General features: G+C 45.8%; 1 protein-coding gene across 1 annotated transcript in view; it reads right to left on the bottom strand.

Annotated features, from left to right (window-relative positions):
- Nucleotides 1–27,193, bottom strand: part of LOC145400387 (LIM/homeobox protein Lhx9-like) — a 134,246-nt gene that overhangs the window by 60,461 nt on the left and 46,592 nt on the right. The window contains exons 3-4 of the mRNA XM_080272902.1: nt 18,420–18,606; nt 17,965–18,223 (exon numbers count right to left, since the gene is read on the bottom strand). Coding sequence (XP_080129028.1) covers nt 17,965–18,223; nt 18,420–18,606 — 446 coding nt within the window. The remainder of the gene's footprint in view (nt 1–17,964; nt 18,224–18,419; nt 18,607–27,193) is intronic.

Genomic DNA, 27,193 nt, shown 5'->3' with positions numbered 1-27,193 from the left:
CCATTGAGCTAACGGACGAGGGGTGTTTGGTGATGATGATGATGATGATGATGATGATGTGTTTGGTGATGATGATGATGATGATGATGATGATGTGTTTGGTGATGATGATGATGATGATGATGGTGATGGTGATGATGATGATGCAGAATAAGATGATACTACGGCTCTCCATCTTTACCATAGCACTTTTTCGTGACTAGCATCATATTGTAGTGTTAGTCTAATATTACAGATGGAGAGATGGTAACTTTAGGCCAGGTTAGAGTGAAAAGGGTATAGTATTTTCTGGCTGTTCATAATGATTCTCTCTCTCTCTCTCTCTCTCTCTCTCTCACACACACACACACACACACACACACACACACACACACACACACACACACACACACATAATTTCTTTTTTTATCACAATTACGTAGGTTATTACTTATGTCCACAGGTAGGAAAAAAACTGAACCCTAATACTCTAATTCTAATCTACTAATCTACCTTCTCTTTCTACCCAGGTAAAGGAGAATTATAGTGTCTTCTGCTGCGTGGCGGTGAGTGTTAATCTGAATATAACTTTAATTATGCAATGTCCATCCCTCTTCTCTTACGTCTGACTCTCTTCTCTTACGTCTGACTCTCTTCTCGTACGTCTGACCCTCTTCATTTACGTCTGATTCTCTTCTCTTACGTCTGACTCTCTTCTCTTACGTCTAATTCTCTTCTCTTACGTCTAATTCTCTTCTCTTACGTCTGACTCTCTTCTCTTACGAATGACTCTCTTCTCTTACGTCTAATTCTCTCTTCTCTTACGTCTGATTCTCTTCTCTTACGTCTGACCCTCTTCATTTTCGTCTGATTCTCTTCTCTTACGTCTGACTCTCTTCTCTTACGTCTGACTCTCTTCTCTTGCGTCTAATTCTCTACTCTTACATCTGATTCTCTTCATTTACGTCTGATTCTCTTCTCTTACGCCTGATTCTTTTCTCTTACGTCTGACCCTCTTCATTTACGTCTGATTCTCTTCTCTTACGTCTAATTCTCTTCTCTTACGTCTGACTCTCATCTCTTACGAGTGACTCTCTTCTCTTACGTCTTATTCTCTCCTCTCTTACGTCTGATTCTCCTCTCTTACGTCTGACCCTCTTCATTTACGTCTGATTCTCTTTTCTTACGTCTAATTCTCTCTTCTCTTACGTCTGATTCTCTTCTCTTACGTCTAATTCTCTCTTCTCTTAGTCTGATTCTCTTCTCTTACGTCTGACTCTCTTCTCTTGCGTCTGATTGTCTTCTCTTACGTCTGATTTTCTTCTGCTACATCTGATTCTCTTCTCTTACGTCTGATTCTCTTGTCTTGCGTCTGATTGTCTTCTCTTACGTCTGATTCTCTTCTCTTAGGTCTGATTTTCTTCTCTTACGTCTGATTTTCTTCTCTTACGTCTGATTCACTTCTCTTACGTCTGATTCTCTTCTCTTACGTCTGATTCTTTTCTCTTACGTCTGATTATTTTGTGCTACGTCTGATTTTCTCTTACGTCTGACTCTCTTCTCTTACGTCTGATTCTCTTCTTTTACGTCTTACTCTCTTCTACCACTTTTGATACCAGCTTCTTGGACTTTTCTTAATTGTAAGTTTCATTTACTTAAGTTAGCTGTTAAGTAAGGTCACTGTGGAGGTAAAGTAAGTGACATTTTTTTCGTAGCGTGGTTTTTCTTCTACGTACACCGTGAATGTATAATTTCTGTGATACACCGTGTACTACTTACAATCTTTGGAGGTGTAGGTGTTTCCCTTTGTAAGTATTTTGAACACTAATAACCAACGAAGAAATATTTTTTGACTTTTTTGGAAGGAAAAAGGATTCGTATTTTGTGTTTGACATTTTAGGGGATTTTTTTTATTTTTTTTTATTTTTTATTTTTTTTTTTACTCAGGGAAAAGAGGGTTGTGCATTGAACCTGACTTATGTTGAAATATTTAGTTATTTATTTATTTATTTATTTATTTATTTATTTTTGGGGTGGGGGCATGGTGGTTTTTTTCTGGGGGGATGGGACAAGTGTGACGTACTTGTGTTTCTTTATTTTTAGGGGGAGAGGAAAGAAAAATGTTCATTGTGTTGAATAAATCTTTGTATGCATTTTTTTTAACTGTTGAGGGAAGGAGGTAATGGAAACTGTTAATTTTGTACAAATACTTCTGCTTAACAATGTCCACAGAGATCGGAAAGAAAGAACTCTGCCTAAATATTCCGTTGTGTGTTGTACGACGTGGCTGTAATATACGAAAGGGAAATGAGAAGGAAATCCCTCCATATTCTGGCGATCCCACTGCCCAGCTCTGAGGTTGCAAGCCGTACCCCCCCTTTTTCATTTGACTTATGTCCTATGTATTTTTATTTCTCCTCTGATTCATGTCCCCCAATTTTTTTCCTTTCTCCTTTGATTCATGTCCCCAGTTTTTTTCCAATCTCCTTTGATTCATGTCCCTAGTTTTTACGTTTCTCTTTAGATTCGTTTCCTCAGTAACGAGAGTGTGGTAAGAATGAATGTCCAAGGATGAATGTGAGTGTGCAGAGGAGCAGTGTGCAAAGATAATGTGTAAAGAAGGATTATGTAAAGAGTGTTTGCAAAGTGAGTGTGCAATGAGAGTGTGCAGAGAGTGTGCAAAGAATGTGTGTAAGGCGTGTGCAAAGAGTGTGTACAAAGGAGAAGGAAATCAATACTAATATCTTGAAATTCGTTTGGTTTACATAGAGAAATTCTTAGTTTTTTCCCCGGGATCATAGTCGCCTGAACTCCTAACCCCTTCAGAACGAGACGTCTTTATTAACCCTCTGACGACGGTTTAAATCTTTATTATTTTCTTCTTGCTGCTGCTTATGTATTTTATTCATTGTAGGAGCGGCCTCTTGTCGTATGAGTTAAAGGATATAAATTGTGGGTAAAACAACGTAACCTTTTCGGAGCCCAGGGGGTGTCCGAGGCTAATTAACAGTAGTACAGGTGTTAGGAAGGTAAGAGACAGATTAACGTCCCTGGTAGCATTTTACTAGATAGAAAAAAGTAATCCCTTGAAGGTTAGCATCTTGTATTTTGGCCACAGTCTTCTCCCCAACTAAAGCTTTCTATCATACCACGAAATAACAGTTACAAAAGAGGTCATGATTATATTTTTAACCTTCCAGTACAAGAGCCTTATTCTATGCTATATCGAATCGCCTGGAGGTCGTAGCAAGTGAGTTAAAGACGCCATTGTACCGAAAAAGAAGCTAAAAAAAAAACAAAAAAACTGAGCCTGACGGAAATTCATCTCCCGAGTCGTTCATGAGCTGGTGGGCTGAGGAGCGTCCCAATCCGAAGACCCTGAAGGTTGTGTGGATGGTTGAGGCTTCTTGGACGTACCCCCCTCCTCCCTCTCTCTCCCCTCCCTCCCTCCCTTCCCTTCATAGCCTGCCTCTCCCTCCGCCCAGATCCCTCCATTCATGCCTCTCCTTCGTCCACTTTTTCTTCTTTCCCTTGCCTCCATTTCTCCCTCTCCATTTCATTTCCCATCTCATTCACCAATCTTGTATCCACTCCTCTCCCTCTTCCCTTCCATAAAATTTCTTCCCCATCTCTCCCCTTCTCCCCCAGATTCCTTCCCTCCCTCTTCCTCTCCCACCTCCATTCGCCTCTGTTCTCTCCCTCCCACCTTAGTCACCCTCCCCCTCCCCTCTCCCCTCCTGTCATTCCTCTCCCCTCTCCTTCCCCAGATTCCCCTCTCTCCCCCTTCCTCTCCTTCCTCCATTCGTCCCTCTTCTTTCTCTCCACCCCCTCCTCCCTTCCTCTCCACTCGCCCCGTCCCCTCCTCCCTTCCTCTCCACTCGCCCCCTCCCCTCCTCCCTTCCTCTCCACTCGCCCCCTCCCCTCCTCCCTTCCTCTCCACTCGCCCCCTCCCCTCCTCCTCCTCTTCTCAAGCGACACTGTGGCCGAAAGCATAATGGCCACACGGGGGCATGACAAGGATAGGCCACACCGTCACCACGTCTCATAATCCCATAAGAATCCATTGCAATTTCGTCCATCAGGAATGTGGACTCTCTCTCTCTCTCTCTCTCTCTCTCTCTCTCTCTCTCTCTCTCTCTCTCTTGTCTCTCTCTCTTGTCTCTCTCTCTCTCTCTCTCTCTCTCTCTCTCTCTCTCTCTCTCTCTCTCTCTCTCTCTCTCTCTCTCTTTCTCCTCTCCTCTCTTCCCTTCCCTTCCCTTCCCTTCCCTCCCCTCTCCTCTCTGCTTCTCCTTCCCTCCTTCTGTTTCCTCTCCCTCCCTATCTTTCCTCCCCCTCTCCCTTTCTCCATCTCTCCCTCTCTCCACCTCTCCAGCCCAAAGTTTCCGCTAGACTTCACCCTGATAAATAAACCATTGGGACCGGCAGATCCTCCACCAGCCACCCGCCTGGAAAATCTCAACGCTAGATATCTTTATTGAGGATTTTTACTTATGCAAATGTAGGGGGGCGACCTTTGTGAGGCTGAGTGTGCCCTTTTGTACCCCAGACCAACACAATTTGAGTACCCCCAATTTTTTTACGCGAGTTTACAGTATGAAGGTTCTCCTGGAGGGTATACACACACACACACACATATATATATATATATATTTTGAAATTGTGGTGTTGATATTTGAAGACTGAGAGATGAGTGAGGCTGGTTCTCAATGCAAATTATTTGGCTGTGGTTTGTTTAGATTTCGTCGACTGACGTAACACCCATTGCAGGAGAGACGTATTCATATTAAAAACAATGATTATTCTTATTTTATACATTAGACCTGTTTTTATATCTATGACGAACGTGCAGTTGAGCTTAGAAATTCCTGGTACAGAGAACTATCAGTCTTGGTAGAAACAGAGGGGATACTTAAGTCACGTTGTCCGAGTAAATTGACCCCTAAGGAGAGGTTGTTTCAGGCCGCTTAACTAGCTGGCCTGGGATTCACAAGCAGTTATAGGTACTGTCATGTCTTACTCAGTGAATTACCCACAGAACACCGGACATGGGAATTAACTGTACCTGTCGATAACGTCAAGGCAGGCTACGTTCAGTGTGGGCCCGTTGTCCGTCCTCGTTCATGTCTCAAACGTACAATACATGGATCCAACGTACATGGATCCAACATACCCCTCTTCCAACGAAATTCGAGTATGTTACATTTCATCTCCATCCCAGAGGAGCACTGATTTGCTCATATTTTTGTTTTATTAAGATAGTCTGAAGATTATGCTTAAATGCACTGTTAAATAATGATAACTAGTGGTAGTAGTGTGATAAATTCGAAAACAGAGCCATTATGAATACTCCTACGGACACCAAATACGTGAACACTACAGATTTTGATGTACTGGCAACACTGTATGAGAATTTAAACCCAGACCATGGTGCACGTGTGTCTGTGTGCAAGACTCCCCAGCTGTTTAGTGAGTGATGTTGAGCCTCAGTTGCTGCTCATAAATTTGGTGGCCTGGCTGTGGATGAGCAGACTGATGAAAGTTAAGAGATCATTAAAAAGGTGGGCCTCAAGCTCACCGTAGAAAATGGTCTTCCATATATTTGTTTACTACCCTGATATTTCCACTCGAGGCCTAACTCCTTTAAGTGGTCTGCCGTGATGTCATCAATGGCAGCGTTCCTTCAGACAGACTTGGAAATATTGTGAAAAAAAAAAATCTAAACAAAAACTCAGTTTGGGGGAGGCATGGCGGAGTAAGCAAGGAAGGATAAACGAGGGCTACATGTTTTGCTGGCGGATAATTTTTTTCTTTAATTCATTATCATAACTTTTCAACCAGCAATGGACCCACAACACTCAGAACACAGTCGCTGAGGGCCGAAGAGAGAAATGTATAAAGTGGCAGAGGGCAGCTAAGGAGGGGATGTGAGAGGGACTCGCTGAAAAGCCCCTGACCAAAGCAAGATTCGGACCTACACCCCTCTAGCGCTCAAGACCAGAGCACAGCACGTTACCAACCCCACCACCATCACCCACCTCCTAAAAGTCCTAGCCCCAACTAGATTCGAACCTACACCCCTCTAGCCCTCAAGACCAGAGCACGGCACGTTACCAACCCCACCACCATCACCCACCTCCTAAAAGTCCCACCCCAACTAGATCCGATCCCTCACCGTCCTAGTCCTCGAGAGCGCGGCACGTTACCAACCCCGCCACGGCCACCCTCCTTCCCCCTCTGCGACTGAAGGCACCGGGCCAGCTGGGTTATCCTCTCAAAATCGTGGGCAAGTCCCGGGCCTAATACCCAGTGACAGCCTGGCCCACCTGAGGCAGAGGAGGAGGCGGTCTGTTGGTGGTGTTGAGATTTTTTTTTCTCTCTTTTTTTACCTATTACACCACAGTGATGTACTTTTTTATTTTAATCTTTCTGTCTCCAGGTGAACTCACTCAAGATAAATTTTTCGAACTAAAGGATTTTGATATAGTCTTCAATATCTCTTGATTGTGAAGATAACTTTTGAGAATTGCCGGTAAATAAATGGACCTGACAGTAGCCACAAGAAAAAAAATTATGGCCTCCAGCTGAAGGGGTTAATGCAAAGAGAGAGACAGAGCCCACGACTCAGAGTAAAAATGGAACAAAAATCAAGACCCGTTCATTTCGAGATGCCTGGGTACATTTAAGAGGGAGGAGGTCGTAGTTTGTGGGAAAGCCATACTGGGGACGACAGTTCCAGAGTTAACCATTGCTGTGTGTTTGTATTCCTGGTGTCTGTAGGTGTGTGCGTGTTCGTGTGCTTGAGCGTGCGTGTGTGTGCTTGTGCATGTACATGTACGTGAGCGCTTTCTTGATCTGTTCGTACTTGTCTGTGTGCCTGGTAGTGAGAATTCAGGTGGTTTCTGTGTCTTCTTTTTCTGAATATCTAAGAGTTTGTGTGTCTGTGTTTGTTGGTACCAAGCGAGGCGTGGTCTTTGCTGTCTGAGTCTGCTTCCTGGCTCTGTGGTGGCGGGTTTGTGTGTCTGTGGAGGCAGGTTTGTGTGTACGTGTCTGTTGGTGCTGGTCTGTGTGGAGTCTGCTGGGTTTTCTGTGTCTTCTGTTTGTATGTCTAAGGTTTGTGTCAAAGTGTTTTGGTGTGTGTGTGTGTGTGTGTGTGTGTGTGTGTGTGTGTGTGTGTGTGTGTGTGTGTGTGTGTGTGTGTGTGTGTGTGTCTGTCTGTCTGTCTGTGTTCCAAATTAATTTAGCCCGACTGCATGTGAACTGTTCTTAATGCTGAACTCGTGAGGGATGCTGTATTTTACTGCCGGGGAGGAGGAGGAGCAGGAGGAGGAGGAGGAGGAAGAGGAGGAGGAGGAGGAGGAGGAGGAGGAGCAGCAGCAGCAGCAGCAGCAGCAGCAGCAGCAGCAGCAGCAGCAGCAGCAGCAGCAGCAGCAGCAGAAGGAAGAGATATGACGAAAATGAAGATGATTGAAATAATGACGATGAGGACAAGGAGGAGACGAAAAACAACAGCGATAATTATAAGGAAGGAGAAGACAGCAGAGGAAGAGAAGGAACAGCCGTCCACTAGGTGCTGACGGCTGGCTACCAAATCCCTGGGTTGGGGGGAGGGACGACTGATGACAGGAGGGGCAAAGAAGGGGGGAGACTATTGGAAAGCCACCCAGACATAGCTTTTTTTTTTTTTCACATTTTTTCTTATTTTTTCACTTTTTTCCTGTGATGTATTTTTCTTATTTTATTCTTGTTACCTTCGGACAATTTTTCCTTCAATTTTGGAAGGGTTTTATGTGGCTGAAGGATTGATAATTTCTCTCTCTCTCTCTCTCTCTCTCTCTCTCTCTCTCTCTCTCTCCACCATAATCCCTCACTAAATCATCCTGCTTCATTTCCTCTCAATCTCCCTAACCCCAAGTCTTCATCTTATTCTTCTACTCACATTTCCTAATTCCACCTTCCATTCCTAACCTTTTCTTACTTATTCCCTGATTCGTCTCACTTATATTCTTTTCTTCCGTCTAATTCCTACCTTTACCATCATAAATTTAAATCAGTCACTCTTTTTCTTGTCATTCTTTCCTTTTTTTACATTTCACTTGCCCTTTCACCTTATTCTTCTAAATTTCTCTGTGCTTCCCTTCCCATTCTTTAATAGTTCTTCATCTTCTCTCTCACTTTTCACAAGCCTTCCTTCTTTCTCTCTTCCATTTCTTCCTCCTCATAATTCTCACTCCCTGTCTATCACTCCCATTCTTCATCCCTCATATACCTCTCCCATTTCATCCTTCCTTTTGCTGAGACTCTCCTTGTACTAAGAATGGCATGTCCTTTACCTCCTTCTTTCTTTGTACCTCTTCCATTTTGATGCTTTTTTTCCATCCCTTCTCAAATCCTCTCCTTCTGTTTCTCGTCTCCTTTCCCTCCTTCTGAAGCCTCCTCCCTCCCTACCATCACCCCCCCTTCACTCTGTCGCCCCCCCTCCTTCAGGTTTCTCTTCCCAAACCTCCCTCACTTTACTCTAGCCATCTTCACCTTTCATATATCTCATCTTTTGATCCCTATCTCCTTCATCTTTCCCACTACTCTCCCTCTCTCTATCGCACTCCTTTCCACCCTATCATGCCCTCCCTCTCTCCCCTCCCACACACTGCACTTCCCCTTTTCCTCCCTCCCTCCCCATCACACTCACTTCCTGCCGTCTTTTTTTTTTTTTTAGCTCTTTCTATCCCTTTCACACCCCCACCCTTCCCCCTTCACATCCCTTTCCCTTTCTCACCCACCTTTCACCCCAACATCCCTCCCCTTCCCTCCCCCCTTTTTCTCTCTCCCCCTCACCCCTCCCTTCCATCTCGTCCCCCTCCCCCCTTTCTCCTCTAACCCTTTCTTTTGCCCCTTTCAGCTCATCCCACTCCCACCTCTTCTTCCTTCCCCTCCCTCTCACACCCCTTCCCATCACCCCCCACCCATTCTCCACTCCCCTTCTCTCTCATCCTTCTCCCCACTCCCTCTCCTTCTCACCACCTCTCCATCCCTCTCTCCCCCTTCCTTTCCCCTCCTCTCCCCTTCCCGCCATCCCTTCCCTTTCCCCCTCCCACCCCCTCCCAACGAACTGGTCACACTCAGCTGGGAGCGTAATAAACCCCCCAAACAGTGGCCTCCCGACAACAGCAATAAGCCCTGTACTCCCGACGGGCCCGACAATACCCGACAGCCGACCCGACAATAGCCGACAGCCGACCCCACACTCCCTATGCCACCCTGACAAAAGCATTACTTGGATAAATGGCCTTGTCTCCCCCGCTGAGGCAAAGGTGGTGAGGGAGGGGGGAGGAGACTTTAAAGGGAGGGGGGGATGAAGAGGGGGGATAGGGGGAGACAGAGGAGGGAGGAGGGGGAGATAGAGGGGGAGGATAGAGGGAGGAGAGGTGAGGGTACGGATAATTCTACTGAGGACAATGGTGATGATGATGATGATACTGCCACCTCACTCGACTCTTGTCCCTCTCTCTTCTGTTTTTATTTATCTGTTTACTACTTTATTTACGTTATCAGGAAATTATGGTGTTCAAGGGGTCATCTTACCCTCCTAGGCGGCCTCTAGTGTAGCTTTTATTATCTCACTTTCTCTAATTTGCTCTCCTTTTTCTGGGATTTGTTTCACTGTCTCACTTTCTTTCTTTTTTGCTCACTTTTATCCCCTTTTGAGGCAGTGGTGGATTTTAGGGGGTAATCTCTCACTGTAAATCCCTTAAATACAAAAATAAGGCTCATATAAAAGCGACCTGAATGTCTTGATCTTCGTGGGATGTGAAGTGTCCAATTTTAAGGTCCTAAAGGAAGGATATGTGTCGGTGATTTTTGCACCCTAAACGAAACGAAACGAACGAACGAACGAAGTGAAACGGAATGAATGAAACGACACGAAATAAAACGAAGCGAACGAACGAACTAAACGAAACAGAACGAAACGAAACGAAATCTTTCCATTTTTGAGGTCTGCAAATGATGATCTTTCTTGGGTGATCTTGCACTTTCATTTTATTTATTTATTTATTTTTGTGAAGTTTTAGAGAGAGTAAAAGATGCTCTATTCCCCATCTGTCAGTCCTCTATGCCAGGGCGGGAAGGGGAATCAAGCCACATCTAAGCTGAGTAATATCATGTGGTGAGAAAATGAATAAGCTTAGAAGGTCGTTGTGGTAGTGCAGGGTTTATGGCCAAGCTGACGGGCCTTCATGGTGGTGATAGACGAAAGCTTAATCAGTTTATTCACAATTTCTTTTCTCTCCAAGATCCCCCCCAAAGATGAATAAAATCGCCAAATATTAGCAAAAATAATGGCATGGTACTCTGTGATTTAAGTTCCAACAGGCTACCTTTGATGGTGTATAGAGATCAGGCGGAAGGTCAGTCAGAATACCCTTAATCTATTCCCTATGAAAGGTTCCTCTAATGCAATAATAATAATAATAATAATAATAATAATAATAATAATAAATAACTCGTCTGAAGTCCCAGTTGGCGAGCCTTGAAGGAGAAGACAGACGAGGTGGAAGGAAAAAAGTTAATCTCCCTGATCCCCTGACAATCCCCCTCGCGTGCCTGTTCTTCACGTGCCTCTGTTTTTCACGTGCCTCTGTTCTTCACGTGCCTCTGTTCTTCATGTGCCTCTGTTCTTCACGTACCCCCGTTCTTCACGTGCCTCTTTTCTTCATGTGTGTACAGCTACTGAAGGGCTGCTTTTAGGCATAGCACTCCACCGACATTAAAATGCACGCACATTAACACACACACACACACACACACACACACACACACACACACACACACACACACACACACACACACACACACACACTACACCTCACACACACTTCACAAATCACTCCCACTTACCAACCTCAACACACTCTCAGGCAGTCAAGCACATTCCCACACGCACCTTATCCATCGTAAAAGCGAGAAAGTAAGTGGAATTCACAGTAGGTAATCGGTACTTCAACAAACCCTATAAATCAAAACACGAATCTTTCACAAGCATTAGGACCTCTTCTACACGCATACCCTCACGAAAGCAGCCATTCTTCAAAACAGAGGTATGTGTTTGGAATTCTTTTGGCTGGTGTGAATTTCCAGCAGCTGATAACTGGGTGTGGTTTTAGGCTAAATGAAAATACTTAAAGGCACTTGGGACTAACAAGGTGGTGCAGGGAAAGACTTCCATTTGAGGAGTCTTGATTTGCATCCCAGAATCATGGAAGAAATTTGGGAACTAACGAGCTGCCTACACGTCTAGGAGCTGTTTATCGGGGTGAAGCGAAGCAGTTGTTGCGTCCACCCAGAAACCATCCACTTCGCCATGGGGAAGGACCCTGGCCCAACCCTGGCGAGGCGCTCTCTGCTACAAAGGAGCGCCGTGCCGGTTCCCTACAGGGTGTGTGTCTTGTACTTTACCAGTAGGACGGCCCCACACAAACAGTTCCCTACAGGCGGTCGACAGGTATGCTTGATCAGGCAGACCGGGATTAAGCAAGGATATCCACTCCCGCGAGAGCGACCATTCTTGTTAACCCAGACATGCGTTTGATCTAATAACCCACTGATGAAGAGAATCGTCTGAATTTTTCGTCAGTGAAATATTTGAGAGCATCCATAACAAAATAAAAGAATTAGTCGAGATGCACTAAAACCCACTTTCTGCTACGAGGTCACACGGGTGGATCAAATTCTCTGGTTCAAGCCTGAATGGGTTTAGATCAATGAGACACGTAAGACAGTCCGTAATCCACTTCCATCTCAGATATTGTTTACATGCATAAAAAAGAAATTACTCTTTCACCTTAAATCCAAATCCAAAGTGTCCTCAAAGAACGAAAGGTGAAGTAGAATAAACTAAGCCGTTTATAGATCACTGACTACTACACTTTTCATCACTTAGAAATGGTCTGGGCTTAGCTTCAGTAAAATACATTAGCGAGTTGGGAGCAGGTCAGTGAAATGGCGGGGGACAGGGCGACTTGGAGGCGATTTGTTTGTGGCCACCCCAAACGGGATTGAGGCGTCTGGCAATAGATAGATAGATAGTTCCTTATCTATAGCTTTCAAGACAGGTATACACACTACCAGTATACCCACACATAGACATTCACAGCACACTCATACGCACTCGGTACAGGTGAAAATAAAACACAAACACGGACAGAAATCACACACACACACACACACACACACACACACACACACACACACACACACACACACACACACACACACACACACACACACACACACACACACACGTCGCATACAATACCATACCACTTCCTTTCTCTCATAAGAGCCCCATCCTCAGCTGTAACTCTTCACACACACACACATACACACACACACACACACACACACACTTTCTTACACATTCGCTTTCATTCACACTCAACAATCACTCGCTTTAGTCACCCACTCTCTCATTCTTATTCACTCTATTCTCTCTCTCTCTCTTTCTCTCTTTCTTCTCTCTCACTCTTTCTTTCCATTGTTCACTCTCTCAAAGTCAACAAAGCACAAACACGCGCCAGACTCACTTCAGTTTCTCTCTCTCTCTCTCTCTCTCAACCCCTCCTTTTCCCCCTTACTTCCTAGTCAACCCTTTCTCCTTCATTTTTTTCCCTAATATTTCTCCTATTTATTTTTTTTTTAATTGGGGGGTTCAATAAAGCCTTCCTGAACCCTCCTTACTACTTAATACTTTATCATAGTGGTCAACCCCTCCTTTTTAATCCCTGCTACAGACGATTTTTTTGCTGCCTGTAGGGGGTTTTCCTTCACCTGGAGGGGTTGAATGGCCCCCCTATTAATCCCTCTCCCAGTAGAGGCCTAAGCAGAAGAAAATCGTCTGTAGCAGCAAAAGGAAAGTCCAAGTATGTATAATCGCAGTGAAGGGGTTAGTGAAGGCTGGATCGAACCCCTCCAAGTTCGCACAGTCTCTCCCAAGCTGAATAAAATCGTCTGGTGGTAGAAAAAGAAAATATATTAGACGGACATCCTAGGGAAAGCCTTGATCGAAATCGCTAAGTGTTTGGCGTTGATTTGATACCTTAAGAGGCGGACCTGACGGGACTGCTGGCCTTTTGTGGTGATTTTGGGCGTGTGTCTTTGGGCAAACACACACACACACACACACACACACACACACACATAGAAAGAGAGAGAGAGAGAGAGAGAGAGGTTGATTTCCATTTTTTTTAGGTAAAATTTTAGGTAGGCTGGTAAAACTTTAGGTAGGCTGGAAGGAAAGGAGGGATGACGTGAAGGAAGGGAGGGCTGTAAGGTAAGAAGGAAGAAGGAAGAAGGAGGGAGGGAGGGATGAGGAAGAGAGAGGAGGAGGAAGAGGAAGTGAAGGAAGGAAGAATGGAAGAATGAGAAGGAGAATATATAGGAGGGAGAAAATGAGAAGTGAAGGAAAGAAGAGGAGAAGGACAGGAGGGAAGAAAAGGGTTTGTAATTATTCACTACAGAAGATAGTTTGGTATGTACTCTGTAGGTCTGGTAGGGGGAGGGGGTTGGCAGGGAGGTTGGTAGGGTTGGTATGGTGAGGCAGGGTGGACATACTGACAAGGGAAGGGGATTGAACTGGCAGGGAAAGGCTGGTAAATCTGCTTGGACAGGTAAATAATACGTGGGTCGGCAGGGAAGTTGGGCAGTGTATGAAGTGTTGGGTCAGATCGAACCTACTGTCAGGGGAAGTTGAGTGAACTGGCAGGGGGGATAAGTAAATTGACAGGGGAAGGAAACAGGTGGACTGAAGTGGGTGTGATGGCTGCAGGATTGATGGCTTTATTGACTAATTGATTGAATATTTGCGAGAATGAGTGAGTGTGAGTGAGTGAGTGAGCGAATGAGTGAAGGAAGGAAGGAGAGAAGGGTGAGTAGGCGGACACGGGTGGGAGACAGATGCAGGGGAAGAGTAGAGGTGATGGCAGGGGACAGGGAGAAGTCTGGCAAGGGAGGAGAGGGTAGGGACAATATCAAGGAGGGTGAATAGGTTGGCAAGGTAAGGTGGGAAGGGAGATGAGAAACAAACTGGAACGATAGTGTAAGAAGGTGTGCAGGGTAGGACAGGAAAGGGGTAATGAGAGGGAAAGAGACGAGTGGGTACAAAGGAGAAAGTAAGAGGGACGGCAGGGTATGGAACAAGGGAAGGGGACTGGCACGGGAGAGGAAAGAAACTGACAGGGGAGGGATAGAGAAGAAAAACGACAGAGAAGAAAGGAGGACAGCTGACAGGGGAGAGTGATAAGTTTGGCAGGACAGGAGGGAGGACAGGAAAACGTGGCAGGGACGAATAAGGGGGCTGGCAAGGTAGGAAAGCAAGGAAGAGTTCTGACAGGGGAAGACGAGAAGTGTAGCAGAGTATGAGAGGAAAGGGTAAGAGCAGGGTAGGTGAACGCAGTGTGAGGAGGCTGACAGGGAAGGGTGAGAAGTCTGGCAGGGTAGGAGAATGAGCTAGGAGAACTGGCAGGGGAGAGTAAAAAGACTGACAGGGGAAAGGGAGAGAGTTGGCAAGGTAGGACAAAAAGAAGACCAAAACTAACAGGGGTAAAGTAGGAAGATTGGGAAGAAAGAAGTAACCTCTAGCCCCTTCCCTTCACCCCACTACCACCACACACACCCCACCCAACTCTTCCCTACCCTCCCTCCACCCAACCCCACCCCACCCAACCCTCCCCTCCCTCTCCCCACCCCACCCCACTCTCCCCCTTGCCTCCCCACCCCCCCTGTTTGCCCTGGCCACACAATAACAATCAATAGAGGAGGGGGAGGTGGTTGTTATCATTGTGAAGGACCGGAAAAGCAGCATATGTTGGCAGAATTACACACACTCACAGGCGTCACTTCTGTCTTGTTAGCAGCCTGGGGGGGGAGGGGAGAGAGAAGAGGGGGAGAGAAAGCGAGAGGGAGAGGGGAAAGGGAAAAGTGGGAGGGGTGGAGAGGAAAGAAAAGGAAGGTGAGTGTAGGCTGAGGGGGTTTAAGATATGTTGAGCGAGAAAAACAGTGAGAAGAGGAGAGAGAGAGAGAGAGAGGGTGAAATAAAATAGATAGAGCCAGGAAGGGAGGGGAGAGAGACAAGAAATGGAGAGAGGGAGGGAGAGGAGATATGAGAGAGAGAGAGAGAGAGAGAGAGAGAGGGAGGGGAGGGGAGGAAAGGGATGGAGAGAGGGAAGATGGGGAAGGGAAAGACGATGAGAAGAGGAGAGGGCTGAGAGGAACGAGGTGGATGGAGAGAGTGAGGGAGGGAAGGTAGAAAAGAGATGGATGGAGGGAGGGAGGATGAGGAGGAAGGAAGAGTTTGGAGATCAGAGGATGGAAGACAGGAATGCGATGAAGGGAAGATCAGGAACTAACAAGAATCCTCCATCCCATTAAATAGGCAAGAATTTACAGTAGGAATGGAAGGAAAAGTTCATTAACTAAGGGGAATCAACCACCACAGTAAGCAGACAGCAGGGAGGAAGGATTATCAAGCAGGCAGGGATTCTAAGCAGCAGTGGTAGTAGCAGAAGGAAGGATCACAGACGACCCTAAGATTCCCAGCACCAGTAGTAGGAAGAATCACTAAAAGGCCTCGGATTCTCAGTAACAGGAGAAGTAAGTAGAATCCACTCTCTGCCACGCCGTCTAATGTCTATCCTCCTCCACGCCCTCTCGCTTAAATGTCTGTAAACGTCTTAGGTATATTTACAGCGGGCCAGTCTGCCGCGTCGCCCCCGGAGAAATTAACAGCCGATGGAGTTTCGATCCCAGTAACCGGACGCGAGGAGAGTGGGGAAGGGGGAAGAAGTGGGGAAGGGGTGAGGGAAGGAGGAAGAGGGTGGGGAAGCTGTGGGGGAAGAGGATGGGAGAAGGGGGAAGAGGGTGGGGGAAGGGGGAAGAGGGTGGGGAAGGGGTGGAGAATGGGTGGGAGATTGGGGAAGAAGGTGGGGAAGGAGTGGAGGAAGGGGGAAGAAGGTGGGGAGGGGTGGAGAATGGCTGGGGGAAGGGATAAGGACTGAGGGAAGTGCGTAGGGGATGGGTGAGAGGGAGGGAAAGGCGTCCTGTGTGGTGAGAAAGGTTGGGGAGAGGGGGACAGCCCGTGGGGGACAGGCGTGAGTGGGGATGGGGAAGGGATAGATGTGGATTTAAGGGTGGATATAATCGGGGAACAGTTGGGGAAAGGGGGGAAGCTTGTGGAGGACGGGTTTGGGTGGGGTGCGGGAGAGGTACATATAGGTGGGGGTTATGGATAAGTGCAATGGGCTAGGGAAGAGGGAGGATGATAGCGAAAGGTAGGGGAAGAGGTGGGGAGTGGATTGGGGAGGGAGGAAGAGGGTGAGGAGAGGGCTGGGGGGGGATGAAGAGGGTAAAGGATGGGTGTGGAGAAAGGGAAGAGGGGAGGGAAGGGATGGGGGATAGTTGTGTGTTAAGGGTGGGTTGAAAGTGATAGGGGAGTAAGTGAAGAGGGAGTAGGAGTGTGAGTAAAGAGGAGGAGGATTGGGTCCTGGTGAATGGTGTGGGTGACGGGGTGATTCAGGCAGAGAGAGAGAGAGAGAGAGAGAGGGGGGGGGTTGGAGGAGAAGAGTTGGGCCAAGAATTTAATAGTTCTGGGTGGGATAGGGAGAGGGATGGGGAAGAATGTTGTCTGGTGAAGTTCGGGATGGGAAAGTTGAGGACAGGAGGTGAAACGGAGGAGGAGATGAAACGGAGGAGCTGAAAGAGGGAAGTAGGTGACATGGAGGAAGAGGTGAAACAGGGAAGAGGGTGAAATGGGGAAGAAGGTGAAACGGTAAGGAGATGAAAAAGAGATAGGAGGTGAAACGGGGAATGATGAAGTTAAGAGGGGTCGGGAGGTGAAAGGAGAGAGAGAGAGTGTGAGAGAGAGAGGGAGACAGACAGACAGAACTGTAAAAAGACACAGAAATAAAGACAGAATAACAGCCAGAAACAGAGACAGGTAGAGAAAACGGGAGAAGCAATGAGGCACAGAGGGAGGGAAAGGGATGAGGAAAACGCCGCTGGACAGGTGTTCGTTAGAGGTAAAAGTTAATTGGATAACAGGTAGGATAAGAGAGAGGAGGATAAAACAGAGATAAAAAGCATAGATAGCCCAGGTAGACAGGAAGGCCAACTTTCACGCAGGACAGATAATTAAGCACGAAAGGAAAGGTGAAAATAATGAGGTGTAGCAGAAACAGTGACAGGTGTGAGAGGGAAAGAGGGAAAAATTTTAATTAAACTGATACGGGGTTGATTGTAACACAGGGGCTCTGGAGGCGACAGTGAGGCTGGTACTGATGTTGCGGGCGTGACTGTACGAGGTGTTGGAAAGCGAGGTTTTACTGGAGGATGATTGAACATTTTAGGAAATCAGGAAAAAGGAAAGTTCTAAACACAGAGGAAGAAATTGAATTCATCTTATAAAAACGCGAACTCTTGCATCTGCCAACATACATGAAAGTTACACATAAAAATCCAAAATACAAAACACACACACACACACACACACACACACACACACACACACACACACACACACACACACACACACACACACACACACACACACACACACACACACACACACACACACACACACACACACACACACACAAGAAACATACGTCATAACCCACATTCCGTCGTAGTGCAGAAATTGTCCTGTCCACTCACTCACATCAGTGTCCTTTTTCTCAATGAGCGAAATCAGTATATGGGTAAAATTTCTGTCTTAAGTAATAATAACCCCCCCCAAAAAAACGTCCATCAGAAGACACACTCACTCTTTACGAATAAAAAAAAACATAAACCTTAGATGTCACACTAACTCACGCTTCCTCATTAGAAAAATCAAAATATAAACTCCAGATATCACACTAACTCACACTGCAAAAAAACATACCTCAGAGAAACATTAGATATAGATAAGATATAAACTTGTCTCAGTGCCACACTTACTCATATTAGTGTCCATGGGTTCGTCCTTGGGCTTCCTCTTCCTTGGCCTGCCCTTGTGATGCGTGCCCACCCCATTGTAGTAGGGAATCTTGCCCCCATGATCTGGCGAAGGGAACCCGGCCATCAGTTCTGGGGGCAGGTGGGGGTGGACGCCGTGGTGGGGGTGGGGGTGAGGGTGGGGGCCCGGGAGGAGGGGGGAGCCTGGCAGGGCCCCCGGTGGCATGCCCATGGGGGTGATGTAGCCACCTTCCATGGCCATCTGGTGGGGAGAAAGGGAAACTGTTAGGTAGGACGACAAGCCTAAAAGAATTATGACAAGGGAAAATATTTGGAACACCAGACAAAATAAGATGAATGAATAAAGGGGTTATTTATCATATATATTGAGACGGATAGATACATAGGCAGATATTTAGACAGATGGATGGATAGATGGATGGGTAGATGGCTCTCACCTGGTAGTGGTCCCTGCAATAAATGAGGTGGTTGCTCATGCCGAACTGGTCTCCCTTGGTGAGTTGCACATTGCAGTGGGCGCAGGTGAAGCACTGGACATGGTACACAAACTCCCTCGCTCTCATTACCAGTTCCGTGCTGCTGATACCGTGACTGCAGCGCGCGCAACGCCTCATGCTGAACAGTCTGACCGGCAAAGAGAGAGATAGGGATGATTATTTGGGGTTGTTGATATTATTTTTATTATTATTATTATTATTATTACTACTACTACTACTACTACTACTACTGCTACTGCTACTACTACTACTACTACTACCACCACCACTACCACCTTTTACTGCTTCTACTACTAATGCTACTACCACTACCACCTTTTACTACTACTACTACTACTACTACTCCTGCTGCTAACCCAGTTCCCTTTGATGAAAGTAAACAAATTATAGATAGTTTTTCATAGGACATCCCAATATCTAACCTCTCCATACAAGCCTCTCCTGAGTTGCATAAATTCCTCTGTACTTAGCAAAAATGTACCTATATCCAGACGCCGTATTCCAGTGAGGGGTGGCCAAAAACAAATCGTCTCCACGCCTCCCTCTCTCTCTGCTTTTTGTCTGCCCTTCCACCAACTCACACACCTCTCTCACAGATCCGTATCACTCCATCCCTCCACCTCATCCAAGGTTTCCGCCATCTCGTCTCCCCCTCCACCTCACTCACAAACTCTTCGTGTCAGTCTCTCATTCTCAGTCATCTCCACATGGCCAAACCATCCCAGAATATATCCCTTAACCACATCAACATCACAACTCTCTCTCTCTCTCTCTCTCTCTCAGGTAACTCATTCGAAGTGAAGTTTAAAAATGCATAATCGGACTTAAGAGGTGGACCTACGCAAATCCGAGACAGCCCCGCTTTCCTAAACAGTCCCCATCAAGAGAGTGGGAGGACAAGCTAACAGTTACATGACTCTCTCTCTCTCTCTCTCTCTGCAAATGCTGGGAGGGCGCAAAAAAAAGCCAAAGGGTTTAGCATTCGCTCCGACCAATCAGGGCGGGGCCAGGCTGTCACGTGACCCCGCCTCCCATCTCGCCATTGGTTGAGAGTCGGTGCCGTGTTGTCATTCATTTTGGAGACTTCGGTAGGCCACTTCTTCGGATATTTAGTTTTCCATTTTACAGTCTAAAATCCTCCTTACGTTATTGATACACACTAAAACGGTATTAAACAAACCAAAATACATAAAGGATAATTCTGTCGTAAAGATATCTATCTATCTACAGCCAGACACCACACTCCCGTAAGGGGTGGCTGTTCGTCTTAAGTTGTTTTACGGGGAGGGCCACTAACCCTCCACCATCCCACTTGTTGACACATAGAGAACACGTATGGATTGGTTATATGGTTACCACCCAGTGTTGAAAATGTTTTCCTGGCTTACAGGAAGCTATTAGGCTTGTCACTGAGTGTAAAGCCGCCTGAAAATGAAAGAAGAATAAGAAGTGACAGGAAAGATGGAAGAGATAGCAAGGGAGGAGTTCAGACAGAAAATGGATGATGGAGGAGAAGGACGAAGTAAGCAGCACTACATTAAATGAGTGGATGATTCTCTCCACCACCTACGGATGCGATAAGCTAAATATTCCTCAGTGATTTCTATTTTACTTCTAAAATCCTCTTGTATTTTACTCATGAAGACTAATACGGTAGCTAGTTAATGAAAGATATAAACGTACAAGTGTATTCTGTAGCGTAATAAATAAAATAAATCGCATTAGTAGGGAAATTAATCGTTAGGATACTACAAAATCTTTTGCCATTAACATAATTTCTGCAGCGATTTATTTTGCATATTACACCCTTTTCTCATTTTTTATGTTACTGATGCAGCTAAACCGATTCAGACATACTTATAAGGAATCGAATACGCAGACTTAAGCTTCGGATCCTTTATAAATACCACCTTTTAGCCCCAGAATAAGTGTCTCTTGGCCCGGATTCTTGTTTGTTAAGAAAGCTCCCAAACACTTCTTCCTCAGCAATTTATTTTTGGATATGGCTGGTTAATAAGCTTTTGTACGTTATATATGCAGAATATTGTGGTATTAGAATGATATATATAACACAAAAGAGGGCAAGGGATAATACGCCGAATAAATCGCTTAGGAAGAGGTGTCAGGGAGCTTTCTTAACGGACCCCCACTCAGCTGTTTCCTCTGTCCTGGTGGATTATACGTCCTGTCAACACCCCGATAAGCCTAAATCCTTATCACGTTTCCTATTTATTACTCCTGACACCCGAACGACGAAAAAGAGAGAGAGAGAGAGAGAGAGAGAGAGGAGAGAGAAAAGCGGATGGCTAATACAGAAAACCGGAAAAAGATGCGATTGAAAAATTATTGTTGAAAGAAAAGGTATGAAAATTAAAGGTGGATGGATTTAGAGAACGAAGTGGATTTAGGGAACCACACTGAAAAGGTGGATAGAAAATACAGAGATTTAGACAAAAAGGGAGTGGAAGCATTGATGATAGTTGAGTGGGAAGATAGGAGAATTGAAGTTGGATGGATTTAGAGAAACACACACACACACACACACACACACACACACACACACACACACACACACACACACACACACACACACACACACACACACACACACACATGAATGGAAAATATAAATAATCAGGCAAAAAGAAAAGAAGTGGATGAATAATAATCGTTGAGTGGAAAGGTAAGAGAATGAAAGACCGTTTCAAAATGACCAAGAGCTAGACTGAAGGCAAGATTAGTAGTAGCAGTAGTAGTAGTAGTGGTGGTAGTAATAGTAGTAGTAGTAGTGGTGGTGGTGGTGGTGGTGGTGGTGGTGGTAGTGGTGGTGGTGGTGGTGGTAGTAGTAGTAGTAGTAGTAGTAGTAGTTGCATTCCCAGGTTCATCTGAATGTGAACCCAGTGGACTGCAGGCACGAATTTCCCCTCTCCTGCACGCCCCCATCCTCCTTTCAGAGAGTAGGGAGAGCTGAGGGACGTTTATATAACCAGGCAGGTCCTCCAACCAGTAGTACCAGTGCCACCACGAGAAGGCGTCCCTCTTCAGCACATAAAAGGCTGAAGTGATATACTCTGTTCACTTTAGCTTGGTATAAAATTGCCCTCTCTTCATCTTGACTGCTGAGTCGTAAAGAATATCAGTAGAATATAGTGCTAGTCACGAAGAAGTGCCATGGAAAGCATATAGAGCCGTAATATTATCTTACTTTGGCGCTGAGCTACGGGAAATAAGTTGCAAATGGACGAAAATGCCAGCCAAGTTAAGAGATGAGATTGAGAGCGCACCCCACCATCATTTCTGTTCTCGCTACACCCCGCCCCTGCTGTCGTGTCTGGGGGATCTGGGAGCAAGACCTGGCCTGCCTAGGAGCGTTCAGGCTGGAATTCCATGTATCCGTGGCATTAACAGGGGGACAGAGGGAGCTGTTTGAGCACTGGGGGTGAGGAGAGTGGCAGGTGATGGAAGGGAAGTGGATGTCTAATGAACAAAGATGAATTGGGGTTTTGATGATGATGATGATGATGATGATAATGATTAACTTTTTTTATTAGTGAATATTGAATGCCCATAATTAACGTCAGCTTCGTACCGAGTGAGATCATAAAATATTTCAGGACTACTTCTCTTCCTCACAACATGGTCAAAAGCAGACACCAAAACTCTCCCACTAACCTTCCATTACCACACTTCTTATCTCCCTTATCTCTTTACTCCCTCTTCCCTCACCCTGTCTCTTGTTCACCCTCACCCTGCCACTTCTTCTCCTCCCTGATCCCACTATGCCCTCCACCCCCTCCCCTCCTCTGCCTTCAGCTCCCCCTCCCCTCTCCCCTACCGTTAGTTCTCCCTCCCCTTCTCGTTCTGTCACTTGCACCCTGCTAATTCCTTCACTCAAGATGCCCATTACCATCCTTGCTCCCTGCACTGACAATGCCACCCTCACCCTTGCCTCTCCCTGCCTCTGTTTCTTGTCACCCTGCCTCTATCATTCTGCCTCTCCCTGCCTCCCTGCATGCTTTGCCTTGCCAGCCTACCTCACCAGCCTGCCTCACCCTGCCTCTTTATCCTTTCATCATTTCGCCACCATACCCTTTGCCACCTCAATATCCTGCCATTACCATACCCGATTTCCCTACCACCTTCCTTCTTACCTCTCTGCCACCACCACCATACCATTCCTCCCTGCCACCACCATACCCCACCCTCTCCCCGCATACCTTCCCTTTGTCACCCCCATATTTCTCTCCCTTCCCTCCCCTTCTCCCCCTCCCCTGTCACTGGTAGGGTAAAAGTGACGGTAGTGTAGGTAAGGCCACACCTGAGCCAGCCTCTGTTTGCAGTCCGTCTCCCTTGGGCGATAGCAGCTGATAAGAAGGGAAGGGGAGGGGGAAGGGGGAAGGAGAGGACAGAGAGAGACTGGGTGAGAGGAATGGGAGGAGTGGGTGAGAGAGAAAGGAGGGAAGACCAGGGTGAGGGGAGAGGGAGCGAGTGTGGGGAAGAGGGAGGGGAAGAGAGAAGTAATGGATGAAGGAAAGGAATGGGTGAGAAGGGAGGGGGAGGAGGGAAAAAAGTCGGAGTGGGTGAGGAGAAGGTGGAGAAGGGTAGGATATGGGGAATGAGTGAGGGGAAAGGGGAGGAGAGGGAGAATGAGTGGGGGGAAGGGGGAGGAGAGATGAAGAGGGGTGGTGAGGCTTCTTGGAGAATCTGGGAGAGAAAATAATAAGAGAAGGAAAGGAACTGACGGAGGGGGAGGGAAGACGATGAGTGAGATAAAATAAAAGATAAAGGTCACACGGACGAGAGAGAGAGAGAGAGAGAGAGAGAGAGAGAGAGAGAGAGAGAGAGAGAGCGAGAGAGAGAGAGAGAGAGAGAGAGAGAGAGAGAGAGAGAGCGAGCGAGAGAGAGAGAGAGAGAGAGAGAGAGAGACGGGGAGGGAGGGAAAAACAGAGACTGGGGAACACGGAAGACCGAACACACGAGGAAGAAAAAAAGAATGCGAAGGAAAAATATATTACGGGCGAGAAAATAAGACCGAGAGAGAGAGAGAATGAAAAGACTGAGAGAATGTTAGAAAAAAAGATTCAATTTTTTTTCTCTCTCTCTCACGACACCAGAGAATTTTATTTACCTCGTTCTCAAAAGGAATATATATATTTTTTTACTCCATGTTTACATAAATTTGATTTTTTTTTCCTTTACTGCGACGTGTGAGTGTAGTCAGACTTTTCAACACTACAACTTACTTCATTTCATTTATTCACAAAGACTTAGTTTCCTTACGCTTCCACTTCTACGTCTGAAAAAAAAAAAAAATTATCTGTATTATCACTGTTTAATTTTCCCTTTTGCGATGAATTAAGGTGCTGCTGAGGACGCCTTCACGTGGTGGCACTGATATGACCGAGCGGTGAAGCTGCCTGGGTATACAAACGTCCCTCAGTCGCCTCCTTATTCTCCCAAAGGAGGATGGTTGGCTGGAGAAGAAGGGCAACTTCATTCTGCAGTCCACTGGGTTCACGTTTCAGATGACCCTAGGACTACTACTACTACTACCACCACCACCACTACTACTACTACCACTACTACTACTACTACCACTACTACTACTACCACTACTACTACTACTACCACCAAGAATATTTTAAAGCCCGTTCTCGACATTTACTACTACTACTACTACTACTACTACTACTACAACTACTACTACTACTACAACTACTACTACTACTACTACTACTACTACTACATTTACCACTACTACTGCAGTGCCGACTTTGAGCTATTTTATATTTACCAACCCACGATTTTTATACGTAACTCTGGAGCTGCCCTTTGTTCTCCTCCACGGTTTAAGCCTCATTTGTAGTTTTATAGTTACGCATTAAAGAGAGAAGAATCCCCCCTCAGCAGGCACACAAACTTGTTAATGTCCCCCCTCAAACTACCTTCTCCCCCTGGATCCCCGCAACCCGTTTTCTATTATCTAAAATTGCTCTGAATGTCGGAAAAAAGTTATGTAACATGGCCATCTACGAGTTTTGTCTTGATGTTATTATTTTTCTTGTTTTTTTTTTTTTTTCCCTCATTTTCTGCCTTGATACGCTTATTTTCTTCTTTTTTCTTTTTATTTCTTTTTGGGGGGGTCCTCGTTTTCTATACAGGCTTCCAGGGTTCTAGTATTAAAAAGTTGTTTGGATCGCAATGATGGGTTTAGATTTTCTCCATCCATAGGGGTGTTTTGTTCTCTCTCTCTCTCTCTCTCTCTCTCTCTCTCTCTCACACACACACACACACACACACACACACACACACACACACACACACACACACACACACACACACACACACACACACATCTATTTCCCCATCCTCATCTATCCACTCCCTCGCCCACAGCACTGAGAATTTCCCTCCCTAATTATAACTATCAAATAACATTAAAAAATAAATAAATAAATAAAGGCGATCGATGGTTCGAAGGAGGCGCCGATGGACCGAGGGAGGGTGGACCGGTGTCTCCAGGCGGTCCACTTGTTCTCTTGGACCGAGGAAGATGGGGAGATAAGAAGGGAGGGTCGTAGTGTCAGGGAGGAGGAAGGGGGAGAGAAGGAGGATGAGGATGAGGAGGAGGAGGAGGAGGATCAGGGACGATATTGCAGACCTTTTTCAGCTTAAATTCCTCATAAAATTCTGTTTAAATTTTTCCCTAACTTAAAAAAGGTGCCAGAAAATTCACAGCCAAAATAGAGTGATTAGTAACGTTGAAAATACGTAAAGGGAAATTATTGATGTTGATTTTAGACTCCTATGGAAACCTCTTTATCGTAAGAATTAATTAAGATGCTTTCTGAATACGCCTTCCTTTCTCACTGTCCCTAGAGGAGGATATTGTGTCTGTTAGGGCTACTGCTTGTAATCTTCTGCTACTGCTTGTGTTCCTGTGCTACTGCTTGTGTTCCTGTGCTACTGCTTGTGTTCCTCTGCTACTGCTTGTGTTCCTCTGCTACTGCCTGTGTTCCTCTGCTACTGCCTGTGTTCCTCTGCTACTGCTTGTGTTCCCTCTGCTACTGGTTGTGTTCCTCTGCTACTGCTTGTGCTCCCTCTGCTACTGCTTGTGTTCCTCTGCTACTGCTTGTGTTCCTCTGCTACTGGTTGTGTTCCTCTTCTACTGGTTGTGTTCCCTCAGCTACTGCCTGTGTTCCTCTGCTATAGCTTGTGTTCCTCTGCTACTGCTTGTGTTCCTCTGCTACTGCTTGTGCTCCCTCTGCTACTGCTTTTCTCCCCGCTGTTACCTCAAGTGCCTGACTGCTATTGTTCGTGTTCCTGCTATTTTTTTTTATAGTTATGTGATATGTGTTCCCCTTTCTTTAACTGTCTTTTTTTCTTGTACTTTGCCTCCATTTCCGATACTTCTTTTATGTGAAAAAATAAATAAATAAATAAAGGCTGAAAAGATGTCAACATATTCATGCATACATCCCCGGGTTCGAATCCCATATCAGGGCATACGCAGATCAGGAGGCAAACACGCTACACCCGAACCACTATGAGTCTTGCACCTGCCCAATTAGCAGTGAACGCCCTTCTCACCTGGTCCTATTTTCAAGCCTACTCAGGACCCCCTCCCCCTCTCTCTCATACCCCCACTGGTGTAGATGTATACCACTCCCCCTGGTATGGATTTATATACCCCCAGCTTCCCCCACTGTGGTATTCGGGGGGGGAGGGGGGGTTAAAATGTAGTGGCTCTGTCCCATTTCCCCAAGTTAACAAAGGAATCCTAGCCCTGTTGAAAGATAAGAAAGGAATGTAATTGTGGAGTCGACGAGTTTGACTCCCCCTGCCCTGCCCTCTTGCCCTCCTGTGTTGTCCTCTTACTCTCCTGATTTATTTCCTGCTCTCTTACTCACTCGGAATTTCCCAAGTCTCGTGTCCTGTTGCTTTTTTTTTTTGTCTCGTGTCCTCTTGCTTTGGTGTTTACATCTGGTCTCCTCTTATTTTGATGTCCTCTTTCGTGACTTGTTTATTTCTCGCTTTCTTTGCCTCTTCGTCTTTTAGTTTCATGTCCAGTTGCTGTCATTTCTGTTGTTCTCCTACGCTTATGACTGTTTATGTCCTCCTCTGCTGTCCTCTTGGTCTGTAGGTCTCATGTCCTGTTTCTTTAAAGTCCTTTTCCTCTGTTACACTCTTGACTGTTCCTTTCCTCTTCTGTTACTCTGGACTTTTAATTTCCACGTCCTGTTGCTTTCATATTCTGTTGTCCTGTTGATCCTATGATTTGTTAATTACCAATACTGTTACTGGCTTTTTAAACTCTTATGTCCTGTTGCTTTCTGTCTCTTACCCTTATATCTTTTTCGTTACCGCTTAACAATATATAGTTTTAATTTCAACACACTTTCCACCAATAACAGAAAAGATTGTGTTTGTGTGTGTGTGTGTGTGTGTGTGTGTGTGTGTGTGTAAGATGCAGGATAAATCGCAGTGGAAGAGGTGTTACGGAGTTTCCAAACCCACACTGAATAAGACCCTTCGTTGCTTATCTCCCAGGAATTGAACACACACACACACACACACACACACACACACACACACACACACACACACACACACACACACACACACACACACACACACACACACACACACACACACACCAATGGGGACTGGTTATACAAAGACGCAAACCCTGAACAAACATAAATGCGACACAC

This window comes from Coenobita brevimanus, chromosome 52, assembly GCF_032717465.1.
Source record: "Coenobita brevimanus isolate Jiangsu-jjx chromosome 52, ASM3271746v2, whole genome shotgun sequence".
NCBI classification, from domain to species: domain Eukaryota; kingdom Metazoa; phylum Arthropoda; class Malacostraca; order Decapoda; family Coenobitidae; genus Coenobita; species Coenobita brevimanus.
This window is presented reverse-complemented; position numbering and strand designations above follow the sequence as displayed.